At 44.8% G+C, this 15,633-nt stretch overlaps 1 protein-coding gene across 1 annotated transcript; it reads right to left on the bottom strand.

Annotated features, from left to right (window-relative positions):
- Positions 1-4,157: 4,157 nt before the first annotated feature.
- Positions 4,158-15,400, bottom strand: LOC117646564. Its single transcript, XM_034387605.1, has 5 exons — positions 15,327-15,400; positions 12,056-12,205; positions 6,608-6,769; positions 5,431-5,592; positions 4,158-4,322 (listed from the first exon to the last, which is right to left on the bottom strand). The coding sequence occupies exons 2-5, from the start codon at positions 12,152-12,154 to the stop codon at positions 4,158-4,160; spliced, it is 588 nt and encodes a 195-aa protein (XP_034243496.1). The 5' UTR covers positions 12,155-12,205; positions 15,327-15,400.
- Positions 15,401-15,633: the final 233 nt, after the last annotated feature.

The following is a 15,633-nucleotide window of genomic DNA, read 5'->3' as shown; positions in this document are numbered from 1 at the left end:
AAATGTGCAACAAATAACTGTAAAAAAAATTCAACAGGGATTGTGTAAAGTACAACGAGAATTGTACAAACCACAGCAAGACCTGGACTGCACAGCACTTGCAATATCGTTGTACATTGTACAACAATTGTTGTACTTTGAAGGCACAATAAATTCCTCATAAAATTTGCCAGGGTCCTTTTTTTGTGTTTTTTTTTCTAGCAGTGTTGCCACGTGGACTTAGCAGTGCGGTCCGCCTGAACGACACGAGTCGCGCCACGCGTGTCTCCTCGCAAGGTGCCGGCCAGGCCGGCCCTGGACCGCGTGCTGCGCCACCCCGCCCCGCCCACCCCCTGGTCGATAGCCCGGCCGGCGCGCGCGCGGGCCTAACCCCGGCAAGGCCCACCAAAGCAACACCCCCGCAAGCCGGCGGCGCTGTTTCTGCTGTTACTGATGGTTTCTCACTCGCGACTCAGCAGCAGCGGTAGGGCGGGGTGGGGTGGGGCGGCACGTGATAGCCCGCCTTCCCTCACCCTGCCTCACTCTTACTGCCCGCCGCCTCCCCTTCCTTCCGGCCTTCCCGCTTTGTTCTGGACGATGATTACCTGCCGGGCCGTCCTCCGTGTCCACGTCTGCCAGACTCATTCCCAACAGTGCTGCCACGCTGTCTCTGCACCGCAGAGACGACGAGACGGTCGCGGCGAAAGCAATTGTGGAAATCCCAACGCTTGAAATGCGGAGGTGTCGAATTTTCATTGACAACTTTGAAGTGCCAAGTTTGAAATCCTTACACTTCAAGTGTGGAATTCTCCACGTCTGCACCATTTCCAGAGATAGAGGCTCTGCGGGCCACTCAGTTGGAGCGTGGACACTATAGTGCAAATTTAAACGTCCTTGTAAGAATTGCTCTGCACCAGGAAGTACGTATGGAGTTCCACATTGATTGGACGACAGCGGGTGGCCCGCTTTCCTTTGCGACAGGGCCCGTCCATGTTTTAAGAGCACTGAAAACCCAAACGTGGTCTAGACCGCACCATTGGTGTGGTCAGATGGGTGCCATTTTGACCACATCAGTTGGTGTGGTCTAGACCACGTTTGGCCACGTTTGGTGCGGTCTAGACCACGTTTGGCCACGTTTGGTGTGGTCTAGACCACACCAAACGCACCAAACGTAGGTCTAGGCCGCACCAACTGGTGTGGTCAAAATGGCATCCATTTGACCACACCAGTTGGTGCGGTCTAGACCACGTTTGGTTTTTCAGTGAGCGTGCCGTTCTGGGCGTGTCGCACTCGTAAGGCGTCGATAATTTTAGCCCCACCACCACTGGTCTTCTCGCCCGCTGTGCAGTGTCGGCGAGGAAGCTGGCGCTAATTTGCCGCCCCTGCTATTGAAGATTGAAAACCGCGCCGCTCGCCGAAATGAATACTTCCCCCTTTCTAAGCCGACCGAGCTCAGAGGCCCGGCGGAGAGCGCGGCGGCGGACCTTTCCATGAATTTTAAAGCGGCCGCGCCGCCGCAGCCAACTATCTCCACCTTCTTTTTTTCCGGCACCACTTCATTGAGCCTCCACTGTCAAAACAAGTGTGGAAAACTCCTGGCGTGGAGTAATTCCCCGCACTCGGACGTGTGGAGTTTGCAGTCTCCACACTTCAAGTGAGGAGTAGCTCGGCTCACAGAGCCCCTGTCTCTTGACTACTTAGAAGCAGCAAACGTGGAGAACTCCATCCACACTTGAAGTGTGGAGACTGCAAACTCTACACTTCCAAGTGCCGAGACTGCAAATTCGACGCCGAATTTCAACTCGGTTTCACAGTGTGGTCGTGAGCGTCGGCGGGACCAGCTTGGGGGCGCGCGCGTGATCGAACGGGGATGTGGCGGCAGGACGGCGGGGATCACGACGTCCCCGCCACACTGCCTCTCGCAGCCAGCCGAAATGCAGGCAAAGCCGAGGCAGAGCCCAGGCAAAGCCCCCGCCGTGCCCCCCCCCCCTTCTCCCGTGGTCCCCTTAATCTTGCCCCCTCGCGCGCACGCCCCATTGAGCCCTTGCAGTGAGCGCCGCTCCTCGAGTCCCTGCTTCTTGACGCCGCGGGGCATGGCGTGGCTCGGCGGCGGGGCGCGCTGCAGCGACTGATTCCGAGAGTCGTTTTCGTCGTTCTCTCCGTCTCGCACCTACTGGACGCGCCCTGCGAGCGAGAGAAACAGGGCGACGGAAACGACTCTTGAAATCAGTGTGGTGGGGAGGCGCCTCATTGTCTGCAGAGACGTAAAACCACCGCAATTAATTCTTGCAGGCATGCAGGTTTCGCTGCTTCCCCTCCCCTTCCAAAGCAGTCTCCCTCTCAGCCTATACCCCCCACCGACATCTCCCCCTGCCAATCCACGCATAAATATCCCACCGCCAACCACAACAAAATAGAGCGCCAGGCCTCGATCAAAAACGATTCTCAGTGGGTATCCGCACGGCAAAAACGGTTCCTGGTTTTCGCAGGAACTCCCATGTAATCACCCAGGCGTGGATTCAGGTGGCGTTGCCCCTCCTGAAGGTGGCCAAGCCGCCTGAAAGGTAGGCAAAACGTCACATCACCGGTGTAAAATTCATCAGGATTTCAATCAGGAAATTCCTGATTGGTCAATCAGGATATTTTCTGATTCGAAAATCCTGATGTTTTTTCGCGCACCTGTGATTGATGATTTCTGACTGGTACCAGTTCCGATTGACTATTTCTGATTGTGTTTTTTTTCTGATTGGTAAGACAACTTCAAACATCGGTAACATGACCATGCCGGGGCACATTCAAAATTGATGATAACTTCTCTGGGGGGTCAAAACTGAGTCCGACCCAAATCTGAAGTCCGATTTTCGATAGCTCGTGATCAGGTCTCGATATTGCTACTAAAGATGATCCGATGTGTATGAAATTAAAATGGCCCTACACTGCAAGAAAAAGTGTGGATAGTACAACAAAAGTACAACAAAAACTGTACAATAAAAGTACAACAGGGATTGTAGAAAGTACAACGAGAATTGTACAAACCACAACCAGCCCTGGACTGCCCAGCACTCGTCATGCCGGTTCCGACTTTGCCCATGTAGGTGGACAACTTTTGCGAGATCCCGGGGCTCCTCAACCCGTTTCTGGACTGCCATTCATTTTGCGATACTTTTACTACAAATTTTTGCGATAAAACCGAGTTTGCGATTCCCACGATTTAACGCACCCTGGAAAGCGATAATTTAGTTATTGCAATTTTCTTGCAATAACCACCCCATAATTTTTGCGATAGAAGAGCGTTTTGTAGTAACTTTTATCACATTTTTTTCTGCGATAACTTTTTATTGCATTTTCTTTGCAGTCATTATCGCTTAAAAGTGATACTTTATTGCAAAATTTAGCTATAAATTTTTATTGTAGATTTTTAGTTGTGATCAATCATAGCAAAAAAAAATGTGAAAAGTTTTTTTTTTATTGCAAAATATAGACAGTGGCTATCGGAGTTAGAACAACAGTGTGGTTCCGCGCCTGAAATCACCTACACTGCAAGGAAGTGTGAAACAGTGCGAACCACTATGTCTCATGCGTTCGAGCGTTAGCCACGTTTGTCCCGCACTGCAGTGGGACACCGTTTGTCTCACACCTGAAAGTGTGAGACTCGACTTGTCTCTAGCTAGGGCCCTACGGCAATGAACCACAGGGAACTATAGACAGCATGTGTGGGACAAACCGTGTCTTACACTTGCAAGCGTGGGGTAAACGTGGGCCACGCTTGTAAGCGTGAGACAAGGTGGTTTGCACTGAAGAGTATGGGACTATCTCACACTTTGATTTCCAGTGTATGTCTTTACTCTGTCTTTACTAAACTGGGAAAACCAGGAGCCATTTTTGCCGTGCGGTAACAAAGTCATTCTGGCTGCGGAGCAAGGTAAAAACGGTTTTTGGTTTTCCGAGGTAGCATAGAGTAAAAAAACATAGGTGATTCTCAAGACACCGGTTTGGCCGTCGTGGTGTCAAGCGTGGGGGGTCGCATTGAGGAAACCACGCAGGCAACCACCACCCATTTTTTTCCGCGCAACCCTCGTCCAAATTTTATTGACAACTGCGGTGGTGAGATATAGCGCAGCGCGGTGTCACGCTTCTGGTCCGATTCTGTCAAGGACTTCAGCACCGTTAGTGAAACGCTACTGCAAGGGCTTCGGCACAATGCGAACCTCCGCTATGAAGCAGGCTTCGGGAGTTGAGCCACGGTAACCCGACTCCAGCCGAAAGCGGTAATGTCCGTAGACCATGGTGGGAACGCTGGGGAACACATACTCAACGGGCTTATCATTCACCTCGTAATAGGCCTGCGAAAAAAATGTTCAAAGAGAGTACCGACCAGACCAGACGGCGAAAACGACAGATTTATTTTGTGCGCAAAAAGACGTGGATTCAGAACCGCGTTGAGGGGGGGGGGGCGCAAAAAATGCCCCCGCCCCCACCTTGCGCCTGTCCCCAACTGAACTTCAAAACGTGGCCGGCGGAGTGAAGAACGAGAATAATCAGAAAACCACACGCTTACCAGGGGGCGGCAACGGGAATGACGGGGCCGAGAACTATCAGTGGAGTGCAACACGAGAAACCGTGATAATTCACATGTAACGTTCCGCAAGTCAGCCACGGAGGACATTTTGCGTTTACAGATTGCACCCAAATCGAGCTCGTAAAAACGAGTTCAGTAACATGTGTCTGATGGATAAAATAATGAAGTTTCCGAATGTCTTTCTCAGAATCGTTCTACGTTCCATATTAGCTGAAATATAAGCATCGAAACTTTGAATTTATGGACGGGGGACATGCCGGAACGTTACAAAATCGAGGGGTCCTATTCAAAAGATCTTATCTGGGCGTTCCCCCAAGACAATCTTATCTTAAACGCCGGCAAATTTCACTCATTTTGATCAATCAGAATAAATACGACGGTAAGCGAAACATATTTCTACATGCACTTTTGGTTTCTTTGATCTTCCATCTTCAGATTTACTTGAACAAACTCACTAATTATATTGATATGTAGCTGTACCAAATGATCAAACTATGTGAAATTCACCTGCGTTTGAGATAGGATTGTCTTGGGGGGAATGCCCAGATAAGATCTTTTGAATAGGACCCCTCGAAATGACCCTTTGGAGCACTTCATCGAGATCTTCTGAATTGAAAAAGTGGTGACTTAAGGTGGATAAGAGTGGGCGACGTCGAGCCCATCACAACGCACCAAACCGCATCTCAATTCGTTGAAAAATGATACTTTTATTTGGGCAACTGCTCATAACAAGCTGCTTCTGTTTGTATAGCCAAAAAAAAGTTTGTATGGTTTTCTGAGTGCGGACGCCGCCGGGAGTTAAGGGAGTACAAAGAAAGCCCGGTTTTGAAGAAGAAATGTTAACAAATGTGTTCCTTTTCTTATCACCTTACCGCTGGTATGAGGCACGGTGTCCTTGGCTTATAGTTGAAAACTTGGCGGGCAACATCTGGAATGTTCTTGACGAGCACTGAGCAGCCGCGGTCCGGAAACTTGAAGACAAACGCGTTTTGCTTCCACATGTTGTTGCTCCAAAGGTCCAATGTAACTTGTATCTTACATGAGAAGAAATATACAATAACAATTCTCCAAAGTGAGCTTTTGGGAATAAAAGTTGGGTGAGGTTGACCACAGTTGGCGAAAATGCTATAGTGTTTCGCACAGGGACACAGGGACACGCGTGTTAGGCTGATTAACATCTGGATCCTTAGAACTGTCAAATGTCCTTTGCTCCGAACGAATAAATCTCGATGTATTCAATTATTAATAAATTCTGATGTCCTTGGAAAGCGATTTTCCGTCTCTTTTGGGTAATTGGCTGCCTTCAAATTTTCTTTCCCTGAGACTTCATTTAAGATCAGCACAGTGGCCACTAAATACTAAACAAATATTCCCCGTTCTTTCCGGAAAAAAAATAAGTTTCTTTTCTTGGAATTATGTGAGCGGTCAGAGCCATACGAACACTTTCTATAATGATATTGAATCCTTCTGTAAAAAAAAACGTGGACATAGTGTTTCAGGGATATGGTGATTCGCAGATTTGCAGTGAAGACAGTTCATAAAAAGTTCAAACCACCTCTGCACTCTGCAGTTAGGATAGATCTTAATCCGCACTGACACATATGATTGACTTGGATCAGCACTGTCAATTACGATTATTCTCTCGACACGCTTCGATTTCAAATATTAACGCTAAGACCTAAATATGCTGTTACGAATTGGTGCATTCAAACGTCGAAGGACAATTTATGTTACCAACTGGAAATAAGTTTGTGCATTTGTTACTGGCTGGTAGCAATGATCTCTAAGTTTGGTGATGCACGAAAATAGTGAGTTGCTTCTAACAAAAATTGTTCAAAAATATTGAGTGTGAAGGCGTTTAGAGTTTAAGGGATGGCCTGAAATGGATATCGAACTTCGTTCAACCTCGGGTAAGAGCATCGGGCTTAGTCAACTCATCGCAAATGAAATTAAACTTTGTCATGAAACAATTAATATCAAGACTGAATGGACCTTCAAGTGACAAAGCCGATATGCATTAGAATATTTGTTGCAGTTATGATCACCTACAAAAGTTTGATCCGTCATTGGGGTTGTGGCGTTGACCCATCCAGTTAAACGTTGCCGGTCCAGTGGCCGTGCGGGGTTAAAATAAGTTGATTTTAAACTCCATGTCCAATGATAATTCTCATCGCACGCATATAATTTTTCGGTGTAGGCAATCCAAGGTCCCTGCAAAGAAATTTCAAAAAACACGAGCATGCAGAAAATTAATAAGACACTATTAATGTCACCAGATATTAAATAAGGCTAAATCCTGCTTAACATTGTCACACTGTGATCACAAACGTACAATGGTGTGAGCACTGAGAATGAGAGTCGCCACTTGGTTTCCTGGAGACGTCCCCCCTCAACCCACTCGTGAAGTCAAAAGCCTGGGACCAAGTAAGTAGGCTCCTGGCAAGATCTCCTTTGGCCTCGAAAGAATAGCTACTCCCCCCGCCCGCCGCATCTCTGAAAGTACTGTACGTAGAACAGAACTGAGTCCTACATTGGGCACAGTGAGACCTGGGGAGCTTAAACGTCACACGGAGGACATCGTAGTGGTCCCGGGGACCTTTTGAAGTGGCCAAATTTCAGCGAATTACCGTCTGTCACTGAATTTCAGGTCATGCATTTTTTGTCACTCGAAATTGAGCAACAAAGTTGCATCACCCAGTTAAAGGGTCATGCTGGTGACCCATTCAATCACATTGCAGGTTTTAGCTGAAAAGATGAGTGCCAAAAAGCACTCGGACACAAATTTTCCCATTGCCAAAACAAGAAAACTTTCAGAAGCCACGGAAAGATAAGGCAGATCGGCAGAACACGAAGAGGGCTTTATCTCCAGAAGCACTTTATCTCATCGCGCAAATCACGAGTCCCTTCTCTGTGAGGCTAGGGATCCTCAACATAACATTTAACAAACACTTCTTTCATAATGTAACATAAGGCAAAGTTCGCTAAAGGTTATGGGTGTGGACTGTTTGGTGGTCCTTAAGTACCAATCAAAAAATCGATAAAGCAAGAAAAATGAGTTATCCTTTTAAAGTCATAAGTTAAGGGTTATAACGCTTCCGATAACGTTATGATCCAATTCAAAGTGAGTTTTAAGGGGGACATCACTCCATAAACAGTGCTTTAGAAAACCATCATAAAAACAAAACTGAAAGACATAAAGTGGTAAAATTTAACCCCTAGTAAAAGCAACAAAAAAATCCCCGAGGTCATTCCAGCGCTAGGTAAAACACATTTTTGAATGTCCTGCAGGACCTTTCTGCACTGTCCCAGCGCAGAAATTTTTTTGCTACCCACCATAGCGCCATGATAAAGGAGCAATCACGCGAAATCTCACCACCTTAGTCAACCTGGAGGCCTGGAGCAGTGTGTAATTTCATGTTCCAAGAAAAACGCTATCAATGTTGGGGAAAATGGGTATTTTCCTATGCATGTTTGCGGCCCATAATCTCCAATAATCTCCTGACGCTTTAGGTTTTTGGAATGCAGTTTTCGGCATTCGACGCAGAAAGGAACGATCTATATTATAAACCAATAAAAAAGTTGCTTTTTTGACCATTTTGGACTGTTGTCCCCCCTTACGGTTCAATGGAGGAGACCAAATGTGGAGAACTCCTCACTTGGAATGTGGGAGTGTGGAATTTTCAGTTTTTACATGGAATAGACCGGGAAGGATTCTTGAAAAAGGCTCTCTAAATCATGTCGAGAGGCGATTTGTGCTACAAACTGGCAACAGGTGGTTCTAGACTAATTCGACCCCGCTGAAAACAATGCGCCCTGTTGCCAAGCTCGATTTTTGCATTTAAGCCCCTAAATTCAAGATGGCGTCCAAAATGGCCGCCAAAAAGCTCGTTTTTCTGAAATATCGAGGTACGCACAAGCGTCGCTGTATTATTTTTACAGATTAGGGGTAAAATAATATGAAGTACACATTGTGTAACCATTTCCAACCATCTGCACATTTTTCAGGGGCCCAAATGCCAAGATGGCGTACGAAAACGTCAAAATATACAAAAAATCCGTGTTTTGAAACGGTTTTCTGCTCCTTTTGCTCGTGATTCACGTCCAATGGCAGTTCTTGTCAATCTTCGTAAATTTCCACGATTTAAGAATATACGGGGTCTAATGTGGAAGGGTTTAGTTGCTAAGATGGCGTCCGAAAACGTCCATAAGTACGAAATATTGCTGTTTTTTTCTGGAAACTTGCCCTATTTCGTTCGGGTTTCGTGTACGATGTCAGTACTCATTCTTTGTACATAGTCACGTGATGACCATGTCGGGAAACACTCTTTTACGCCCTTCAAGGGGCGTAGTCCTTAAACCCTTCGAAAGAGCGTTAATAATGCAGGAATTTTTTTAGCAAAATTTTAATGCCCTGCCAAAAGGCACTAACGATTCACGCCGCTCCGAGGGCGTAAGTCGTTTTCACCCTTAAAGGGCATTATCTTAATGCCTTTGTTTCACCAGTGTTATCACCGTAGTTTTTTTTTTTTTTTTAAATCGACGGGTCTTGGGCTGAAAGTCATCCGATCTCAATGACATTAAGCTCGCTGGGAAGGTAATTAAATTCCCTATCTTTAGAGACCTTAAGATTTATTGTGTCTCATGAGGTCCGTTCGTAGTTGAGAAAACACTCCAACTTCAAGCTGCATATCAACTTGGGACCCTCTACACTGTCTGAAAAAATGGTTCCCGACAAATGAGGCTTGGTTATGATGTTAAAACGGAGGTGAGTTATTGTAAACGGGTGTTACGCCCCTCAACTTCCGTCAATTTCAATGAAACTTGGTGTCTCCAGTTACCCCGTACAGTTACGATTTTCTTTAAAAAAGAAAGTCAATATTGGCCGATGAGTGATGGCTTCCCCTCAAAACCAATCCTACATCTAGAATGTTGAAATAATAGGGTTGAGAGATACACTGAGATTCCAAACGCTATGAGTAGCAGGCACGTATGGTACAATGCAGCTGAGATATCGCACCATACGTGCAATGCGATAGCCATATTGCACCTTACGTGCGATGCGTCCCGAAAATGCCCTACGCTAATGCGTGGGAATGGGGAGGTATTGCACTTCATGTGCTATGCTTTTGCATCGCACCAATTGACGCTATACGCATAGCGTTTGGATTCTCAGTGTACTGCAGTCATTTGAGTGCCAACAAGACTTGTTTCGAGTACCAAGGGAGACTCTTCACACTCCTCTAAAATTGTTGAAGTTGAAAATTAAAAAATCGTTATGAAAGTGATCATCCTGGTCCTAACCCGCCGTTCAAACGCTTTATCGTCTTTCCAAACAAGTATGAAACACGTGCTAGGGAAGTTTTGCCCTCCGAATGTCCCGAGCTAGGTGGCACCTCCTAAAAGGTGGAAAAGCAGAAGTGCCTCAAGTTACCCTTGCTGTCTCAAGTTGCCCCGGTTTACGGTAAGTGCCGCATGGTGGGGTGCGAAACGTCCACACAGTAAAAAAAGATTCGCTGATTCGGTGACGTCTGGGCGCCAAAACGAGAATATTACAAGAACAGCGACACCCTCAAACTGTTCTGGCGGCCCTCTGTTCGTTTCGGCGAGGCTCGGTCTAGTTTCAGTGGCGCTCGGTCCGTTCCGGAGCAGCCACCTCACCAGAACGGCACTGCAGTCACCCACCCGCCAGCGACTTTTAATCGTCGTATTAATGTGAAATAGGACGCAAAACAAGTCAGGGGCTGTCAGTAATCATTCGCGTGACTCATCAAAACGTAACGTTGCCGGCGGGCACGCACAAATATGCATAGACAGCTCACAAACAGTTGTTGTGGTCATCCTAACCTCTCTGGCGGAACATCACCTGGTGTCGCAGGTCACCGTTTTGGTGACGGACCGTCGCCGGGTTTGTGGGGGTACCCGTTTCGGTGAGATTGGATATAGAACGACCACCAAAACAGCGAATCTTTTTTTTACTGTGCACAGATACGACACCGATACTAAGTTTAATTTTGAACGTTTTAAACACTCTTATCCCGGTAACGTTCAAAAGAATGTGACAAAATGTCACGTTCGTTTCGATGTGAATCAGCCATAACTTAGCTTATTTTCATTCAAACGAATGTGACACAATGCTCTAGGGAACGTGTCACATTCGTTTCAACGTGCCGTCAAGTTCCTGGAATGAGAGAGTGGTTCTTCAACGTGTCATATTAAGTATATGAGTTAGAGGCACGACTCATGAATGCAATAATAAATCGAGACTTGCTTGCCCTATCTTATGCTTCAAGGGCATTTAGGCCCCTTGCTCGTTTAATCGATTGTTCCCTGGGGCTTTCGCTACTCTACTACATGCATAATGTGACAGATTTGACAACTCACGTCAAAACGGGTCAAACAAGGCAGATATACTAATAATTATCGAATTTTCGTGTTATTTGATGTTTTTGGACGCCATTTTGGCACATACGCCCTCCCGCATTGGACCCTGCACGTTTTCAAAATGCGGAAATTTACGAAGATTGACAAGAACTGCCATTAACTATTTACAAAGGATAATGAGTACTAACATCGAACACGAAACCCGAACGAAATAAGGCAAATGGCCCGGGAAACAGCAATATTTCGTTCTGAAGGAAGTTTTCAGACGCCATCCTAGCAACTAAACCCTTCCACATTAGACCACGTATATTCCCAAAGCGTAGAAATTTACGAAGATTGACAAGAACTGCCATTAAGTATGTACAAAGGATAATGAGTACTGACATCGTACACGAAACCCGAACGAAATAGGGCAAGTTTCCAGGAAAGCAGCAATATTTCGTACTTATGGACGTTTTCGGACGCAATCTTAGCAACTAAACCCTTCCACATTAGACCCCGTATATTCCTAAATCGTGGAAATTTACGAAGATTGACAAGAACTGCCATTGGACGTGAATCACGAGCAAAAGGAGCAGAAAACCGTTTCAAAACACGGATTTTTTGTATATTTTGACGTTTTCGTACGCCATCTTGGCATTTGGGCCCCTGAAAAATGTGCAGATGGTTGGAAATGGTTACACAATGTGTACTTCATATTATTTTACCCCTAATCTGTAAAAATAATACAGCGACGCTTGTGCGTACCTCGATATTTCAGAAAAACGAGCTTTTTGGCGGCCATTTTGGACGCCATCTTGAATTTAGGGGCTTAAATGCAAAAATCGAGCTTGGCAACAGGGCGCATCGTTTTCAGCGGGGTCGAATTAGTCTAGAACCGCCTGTTGCCAGTTTGTAGCACAAATCGCCTCTCGACATGCAATTATCAGCAATCTTTCCCGGTCTAGAATACCGAGTTTGGAGTTTCGAGTGAATTTCGCCAAAAGTTTGCACAGTACAAAGAGAGCTTCTCCAGGCCACAAGTGTGGCGTTTCCGTTTGACAACAAATTGTAACATTTCTGGAGACTGGTCCATAAGCTTTCAGTTTATTGAGTGGTTGATGTTTTCGGCCGTACCGCGAAAGAGTTATATTGCTTTGCAGCTCCAGCGATGAGTGACCCAGCAAGCAAGATGAAAAACACATTAAATGGTTTCGGAGAAAAGCATTTCCTCATTGTTGTCCGTTTCTTTGCGCAGAAAGTTCTGCTCCGTCAAGATGAATGCACCTTAAAACAAACGATATCAGTTTAAAGTGTCATTTGAGTTCTACAAGCCAACCCGAAATAAATCTAATGAATCCATCCTGTCGTTCAATAACATCATACTAGTCTTACAGTATTCTCTGTCCATTTTCATCCCGGTCATTTTCGTTCTTTCTTTTACAGTCCGTGCGTGCAGGTTGATCATTTTAAATATGAAAGCTCAAAGCCGCATCACTATGAGGTATCCAAGTCCATGAAATATGAACAATTCATCTCCTTCCGTAACGAAACTCAGCCACTTTTAAAATATTTCAGTTAGCCTTGCTCACAACTGACTGAAAAAAGTACTTCAACCACCGTAGAAAATAAAGCTAAACTGTAAAAAAGGTACGTGTAGTTATGACTGCAGTGACGACTGAAGACTGTACTTTGAACGCCTGAAATGTTTTTTAGGCACGAAGTAGCCTTATAGTATACCCAGGATTCAGCCGTCCCGAGATTCAATTTGTGTGGCCCTTAATGCATTTCGGAAATTTTCTATACGATTTTAATGAGATTTTGCAGACTTGTAGAGCTTTGAACGCTGATTCTCATGCTGAAATCTGGTTTAAAAGTTAACGGCCAATTTTGAGAAATTTGCTGTCAAAATCGCCGTTTCCATGGCAAAACTCGACTCGTCAAAGGAAAAAAAAGGGAGTGGGGGGAGCCCGAGCCGGGGCGGACCAATAGCCGAGCTTCTTTTTGGGTCTGTACAGCTTACTCCAAAAGCTGAAATAGCACGTTCGAAATGAAAAGTTTCTTTGACTGCAGGTAGACAAGATGCAACAATAGAATTGGTGTCGGTTCGAACGCAGTTTTTCGGGTAGAACTATCCAATAATACTTCTTGATCGGAGTGTTTTTGGACATTCGCAGTAGGTTTGCAACCTGTTTAACAGTTTAACCAACAGTAGCATTTGAAATCTGTATTAATTTTGCTCTCTTTCTTGATTTTTCTTTGTTTCCTGCTTATGAAAATTCATATAATACAAATTTTCAATTTTATGTGATAACTTTCTAAAAAAAATATTCACAAAACATTAGCAAAACAAAAGTTCCGTAAACCGGGGTAACTTGAGACAATATTTCACGTTTTTTGGACCGTGTGTCCACAAAACTTCTCTCACCAACCCGAATCCCAACTATGTTTAATTTCACATGGTAACATTCGGTTTGGGCCCCATGAAGTTTTTTGGGGTCACCTAAAATGAGAGTAATGGGCCTCTAAAGTTGTCTCAAGTTACCCCGTCATTTGGGGTAACTTGAGACACTCCAAGTTTTCACTTAGCTTTTTCACGGAAGTGGGGTTTTTGCCAGTCCATACTGATTTTCTGAGACATTTAACTTATTTTCAATGAAAAGTACTACTTGTGGAATATATTAGAAGATTTTTGATCCTTATATTAAGATTTTTTCATCAAAGTTACATTCGGTAATTTGAGGGATAACGGCACTTCAGAAGCGCAACGATTCTCCCATTTCTTATCCAACCCTGTCAACTAAGTACAGCGATTCTCTCATTTCGCATTCAACCCTGACACCTGTTAAGACAGTTTTCGTTATTTCTACGTACACAAGTCCATTCCTGCAAAAGGTATATAGTCTTAGTCAATTTTTAAAATTTACTCAAAATCCCTTAACTATTTTTACAGTCGTTTTTTTTCAAAAAATCGACGGTTCTTGGGCTATAAGTTGTCCGGTTTCAATGACATTTAGCTCGTTGGAAAGGTAATTAAATTCCCCATCTATTGAGACTTCAAGATTTATTATGTCTCATCTGGTCCGTGAGTAGTTGAGAAAACACTCCAACTTTAAGCTGCATATCCACTTGGGACCCTCTACACTGTCTAAAAAAGTGATTCCCGATCAAATGCGGCTTAGTTTTGATCTTTGAACGGAGAGGTCCGTTACTTTAAACCACCCTGTAGTACATGGAGGTGCCAGTGTCAAGTTACGCCACTCAACTTCCGTCAAATTCAATGAAATTTGGTGTCTCAAGTTGCCCCGCACAGTTACCATTTTCTATAAAAGTCAGTATTATCCGATGAATGATGGGTTTCCCTCAAAACCAATGCTGCATTTAGAATGTTGAAATAATGGGGTTGAAAGATACTATGGTCATTTGGGTCTCAGCAAGACGTGTTTCGAGTACCAAGGGAGACTTGTAACACTTCTCTAAAATTGTCAAATTTACTAAAATTGAAAAATCGTTATAGAACTGACCAGCTTGGTCCTAACCCGCCATGCAAACGCTTAATCGTCTTTCCAAACAAGTATGAAAAAAAGTGCTGGGGCAGTTTTGACCTCCGAATGTGCCGAGCCAGGTGGCAGCTCCGAAAAGGTGGAAAAGCAGAAGTGTCTCAAGTTACCCTTGCTGTCTCAAGTTACCCCGGTTTACGGTTCTTTTTTTTTTGACATAAAGTTTCTCAAATATTACGTTTTTTCTGTCAATAAAACAACTTTGTTGTTGTTGTGATTCAGTTAGCACTAGGACCACTTCGCTCCACCTCGCGACTTGCAGTGCTCATGTTCCTCGAACAAGACTCACCCGCGTTTCGAAACCATCCCTCCCGAGTTTATGAAGTTTGTCAAACCAACCGTCGTGGTGTTGATACGTTGTGAGGGAGAACTATTACACAGAATTGAAGAAAACATGACTAGAGAACCATAGCCTTTTGAAACAAGCCAAACAATTCAACGTCAGCAACAATAGAGGGGCAGTTTTAATGCACGACTGCTGGTGCTTTCAGCTTCGCGATTTTCGCAAGGGTGCCTTCTTTCTGCTAAGAACATTTTAATAATGATGGATGGACTTTAAAGATGTTCCATTGTCAGAACACTGCGGAATACATTAGCATTGGAATTTTTTGAATTTACCAGCATTTTGATTTCTTTTTATTGTGAAGTTTAAATTTCGACGGGTGGCACATCGACCACATTGGTACCACTGCCATTGGTAGTCCCCTGAGCCACAACTTCACAACACCACTTCTTTTCTTTCTCCACACTCTGACACAATAATCAAATTGACTTCATAACTCCTAGGATTTCTTGAAATCGTATTTTTTTTAAATATACGAGCCTGCGTTAATCAGTACAAAAATTACCACGATTTTTATTTCAGAGCACTGCTTAAAATGCACCTTGTCCGCTTGGAAGGAACAGTCGAAATGCACGGCCGACAGGGACAGAGAGAGCACTGCCATGCAATATCACAGAGGAGATGGAACACTACGAAAGCCTCACATGAAAGCGGAGGTTTCCATCAACACAAACTACATTAAAGGCGAGCTGTCCACCACCGGCGTGCGATTTTCACTGGATGCCCGGTTTGTTGTCGATTGGCAGACAAAAGATCACGAATAAAAGAGAGAAACAGTAGCGTTTTAGAGGGCTGCCATGGGCCATCACGCG

The sequence above is a fragment of the Thrips palmi genome, unplaced genomic scaffold (assembly GCF_012932325.1).
Source record: "Thrips palmi isolate BJ-2018 unplaced genomic scaffold, TpBJ-2018v1 HiC_scaffold_19, whole genome shotgun sequence".
NCBI lineage: Eukaryota > Metazoa > Arthropoda > Insecta > Thysanoptera > Thripidae > Thrips > Thrips palmi.
The sequence above is the reverse complement of the archived record's forward strand: the minus strand, read 5'-3'. Positions and strand labels throughout refer to the sequence as shown.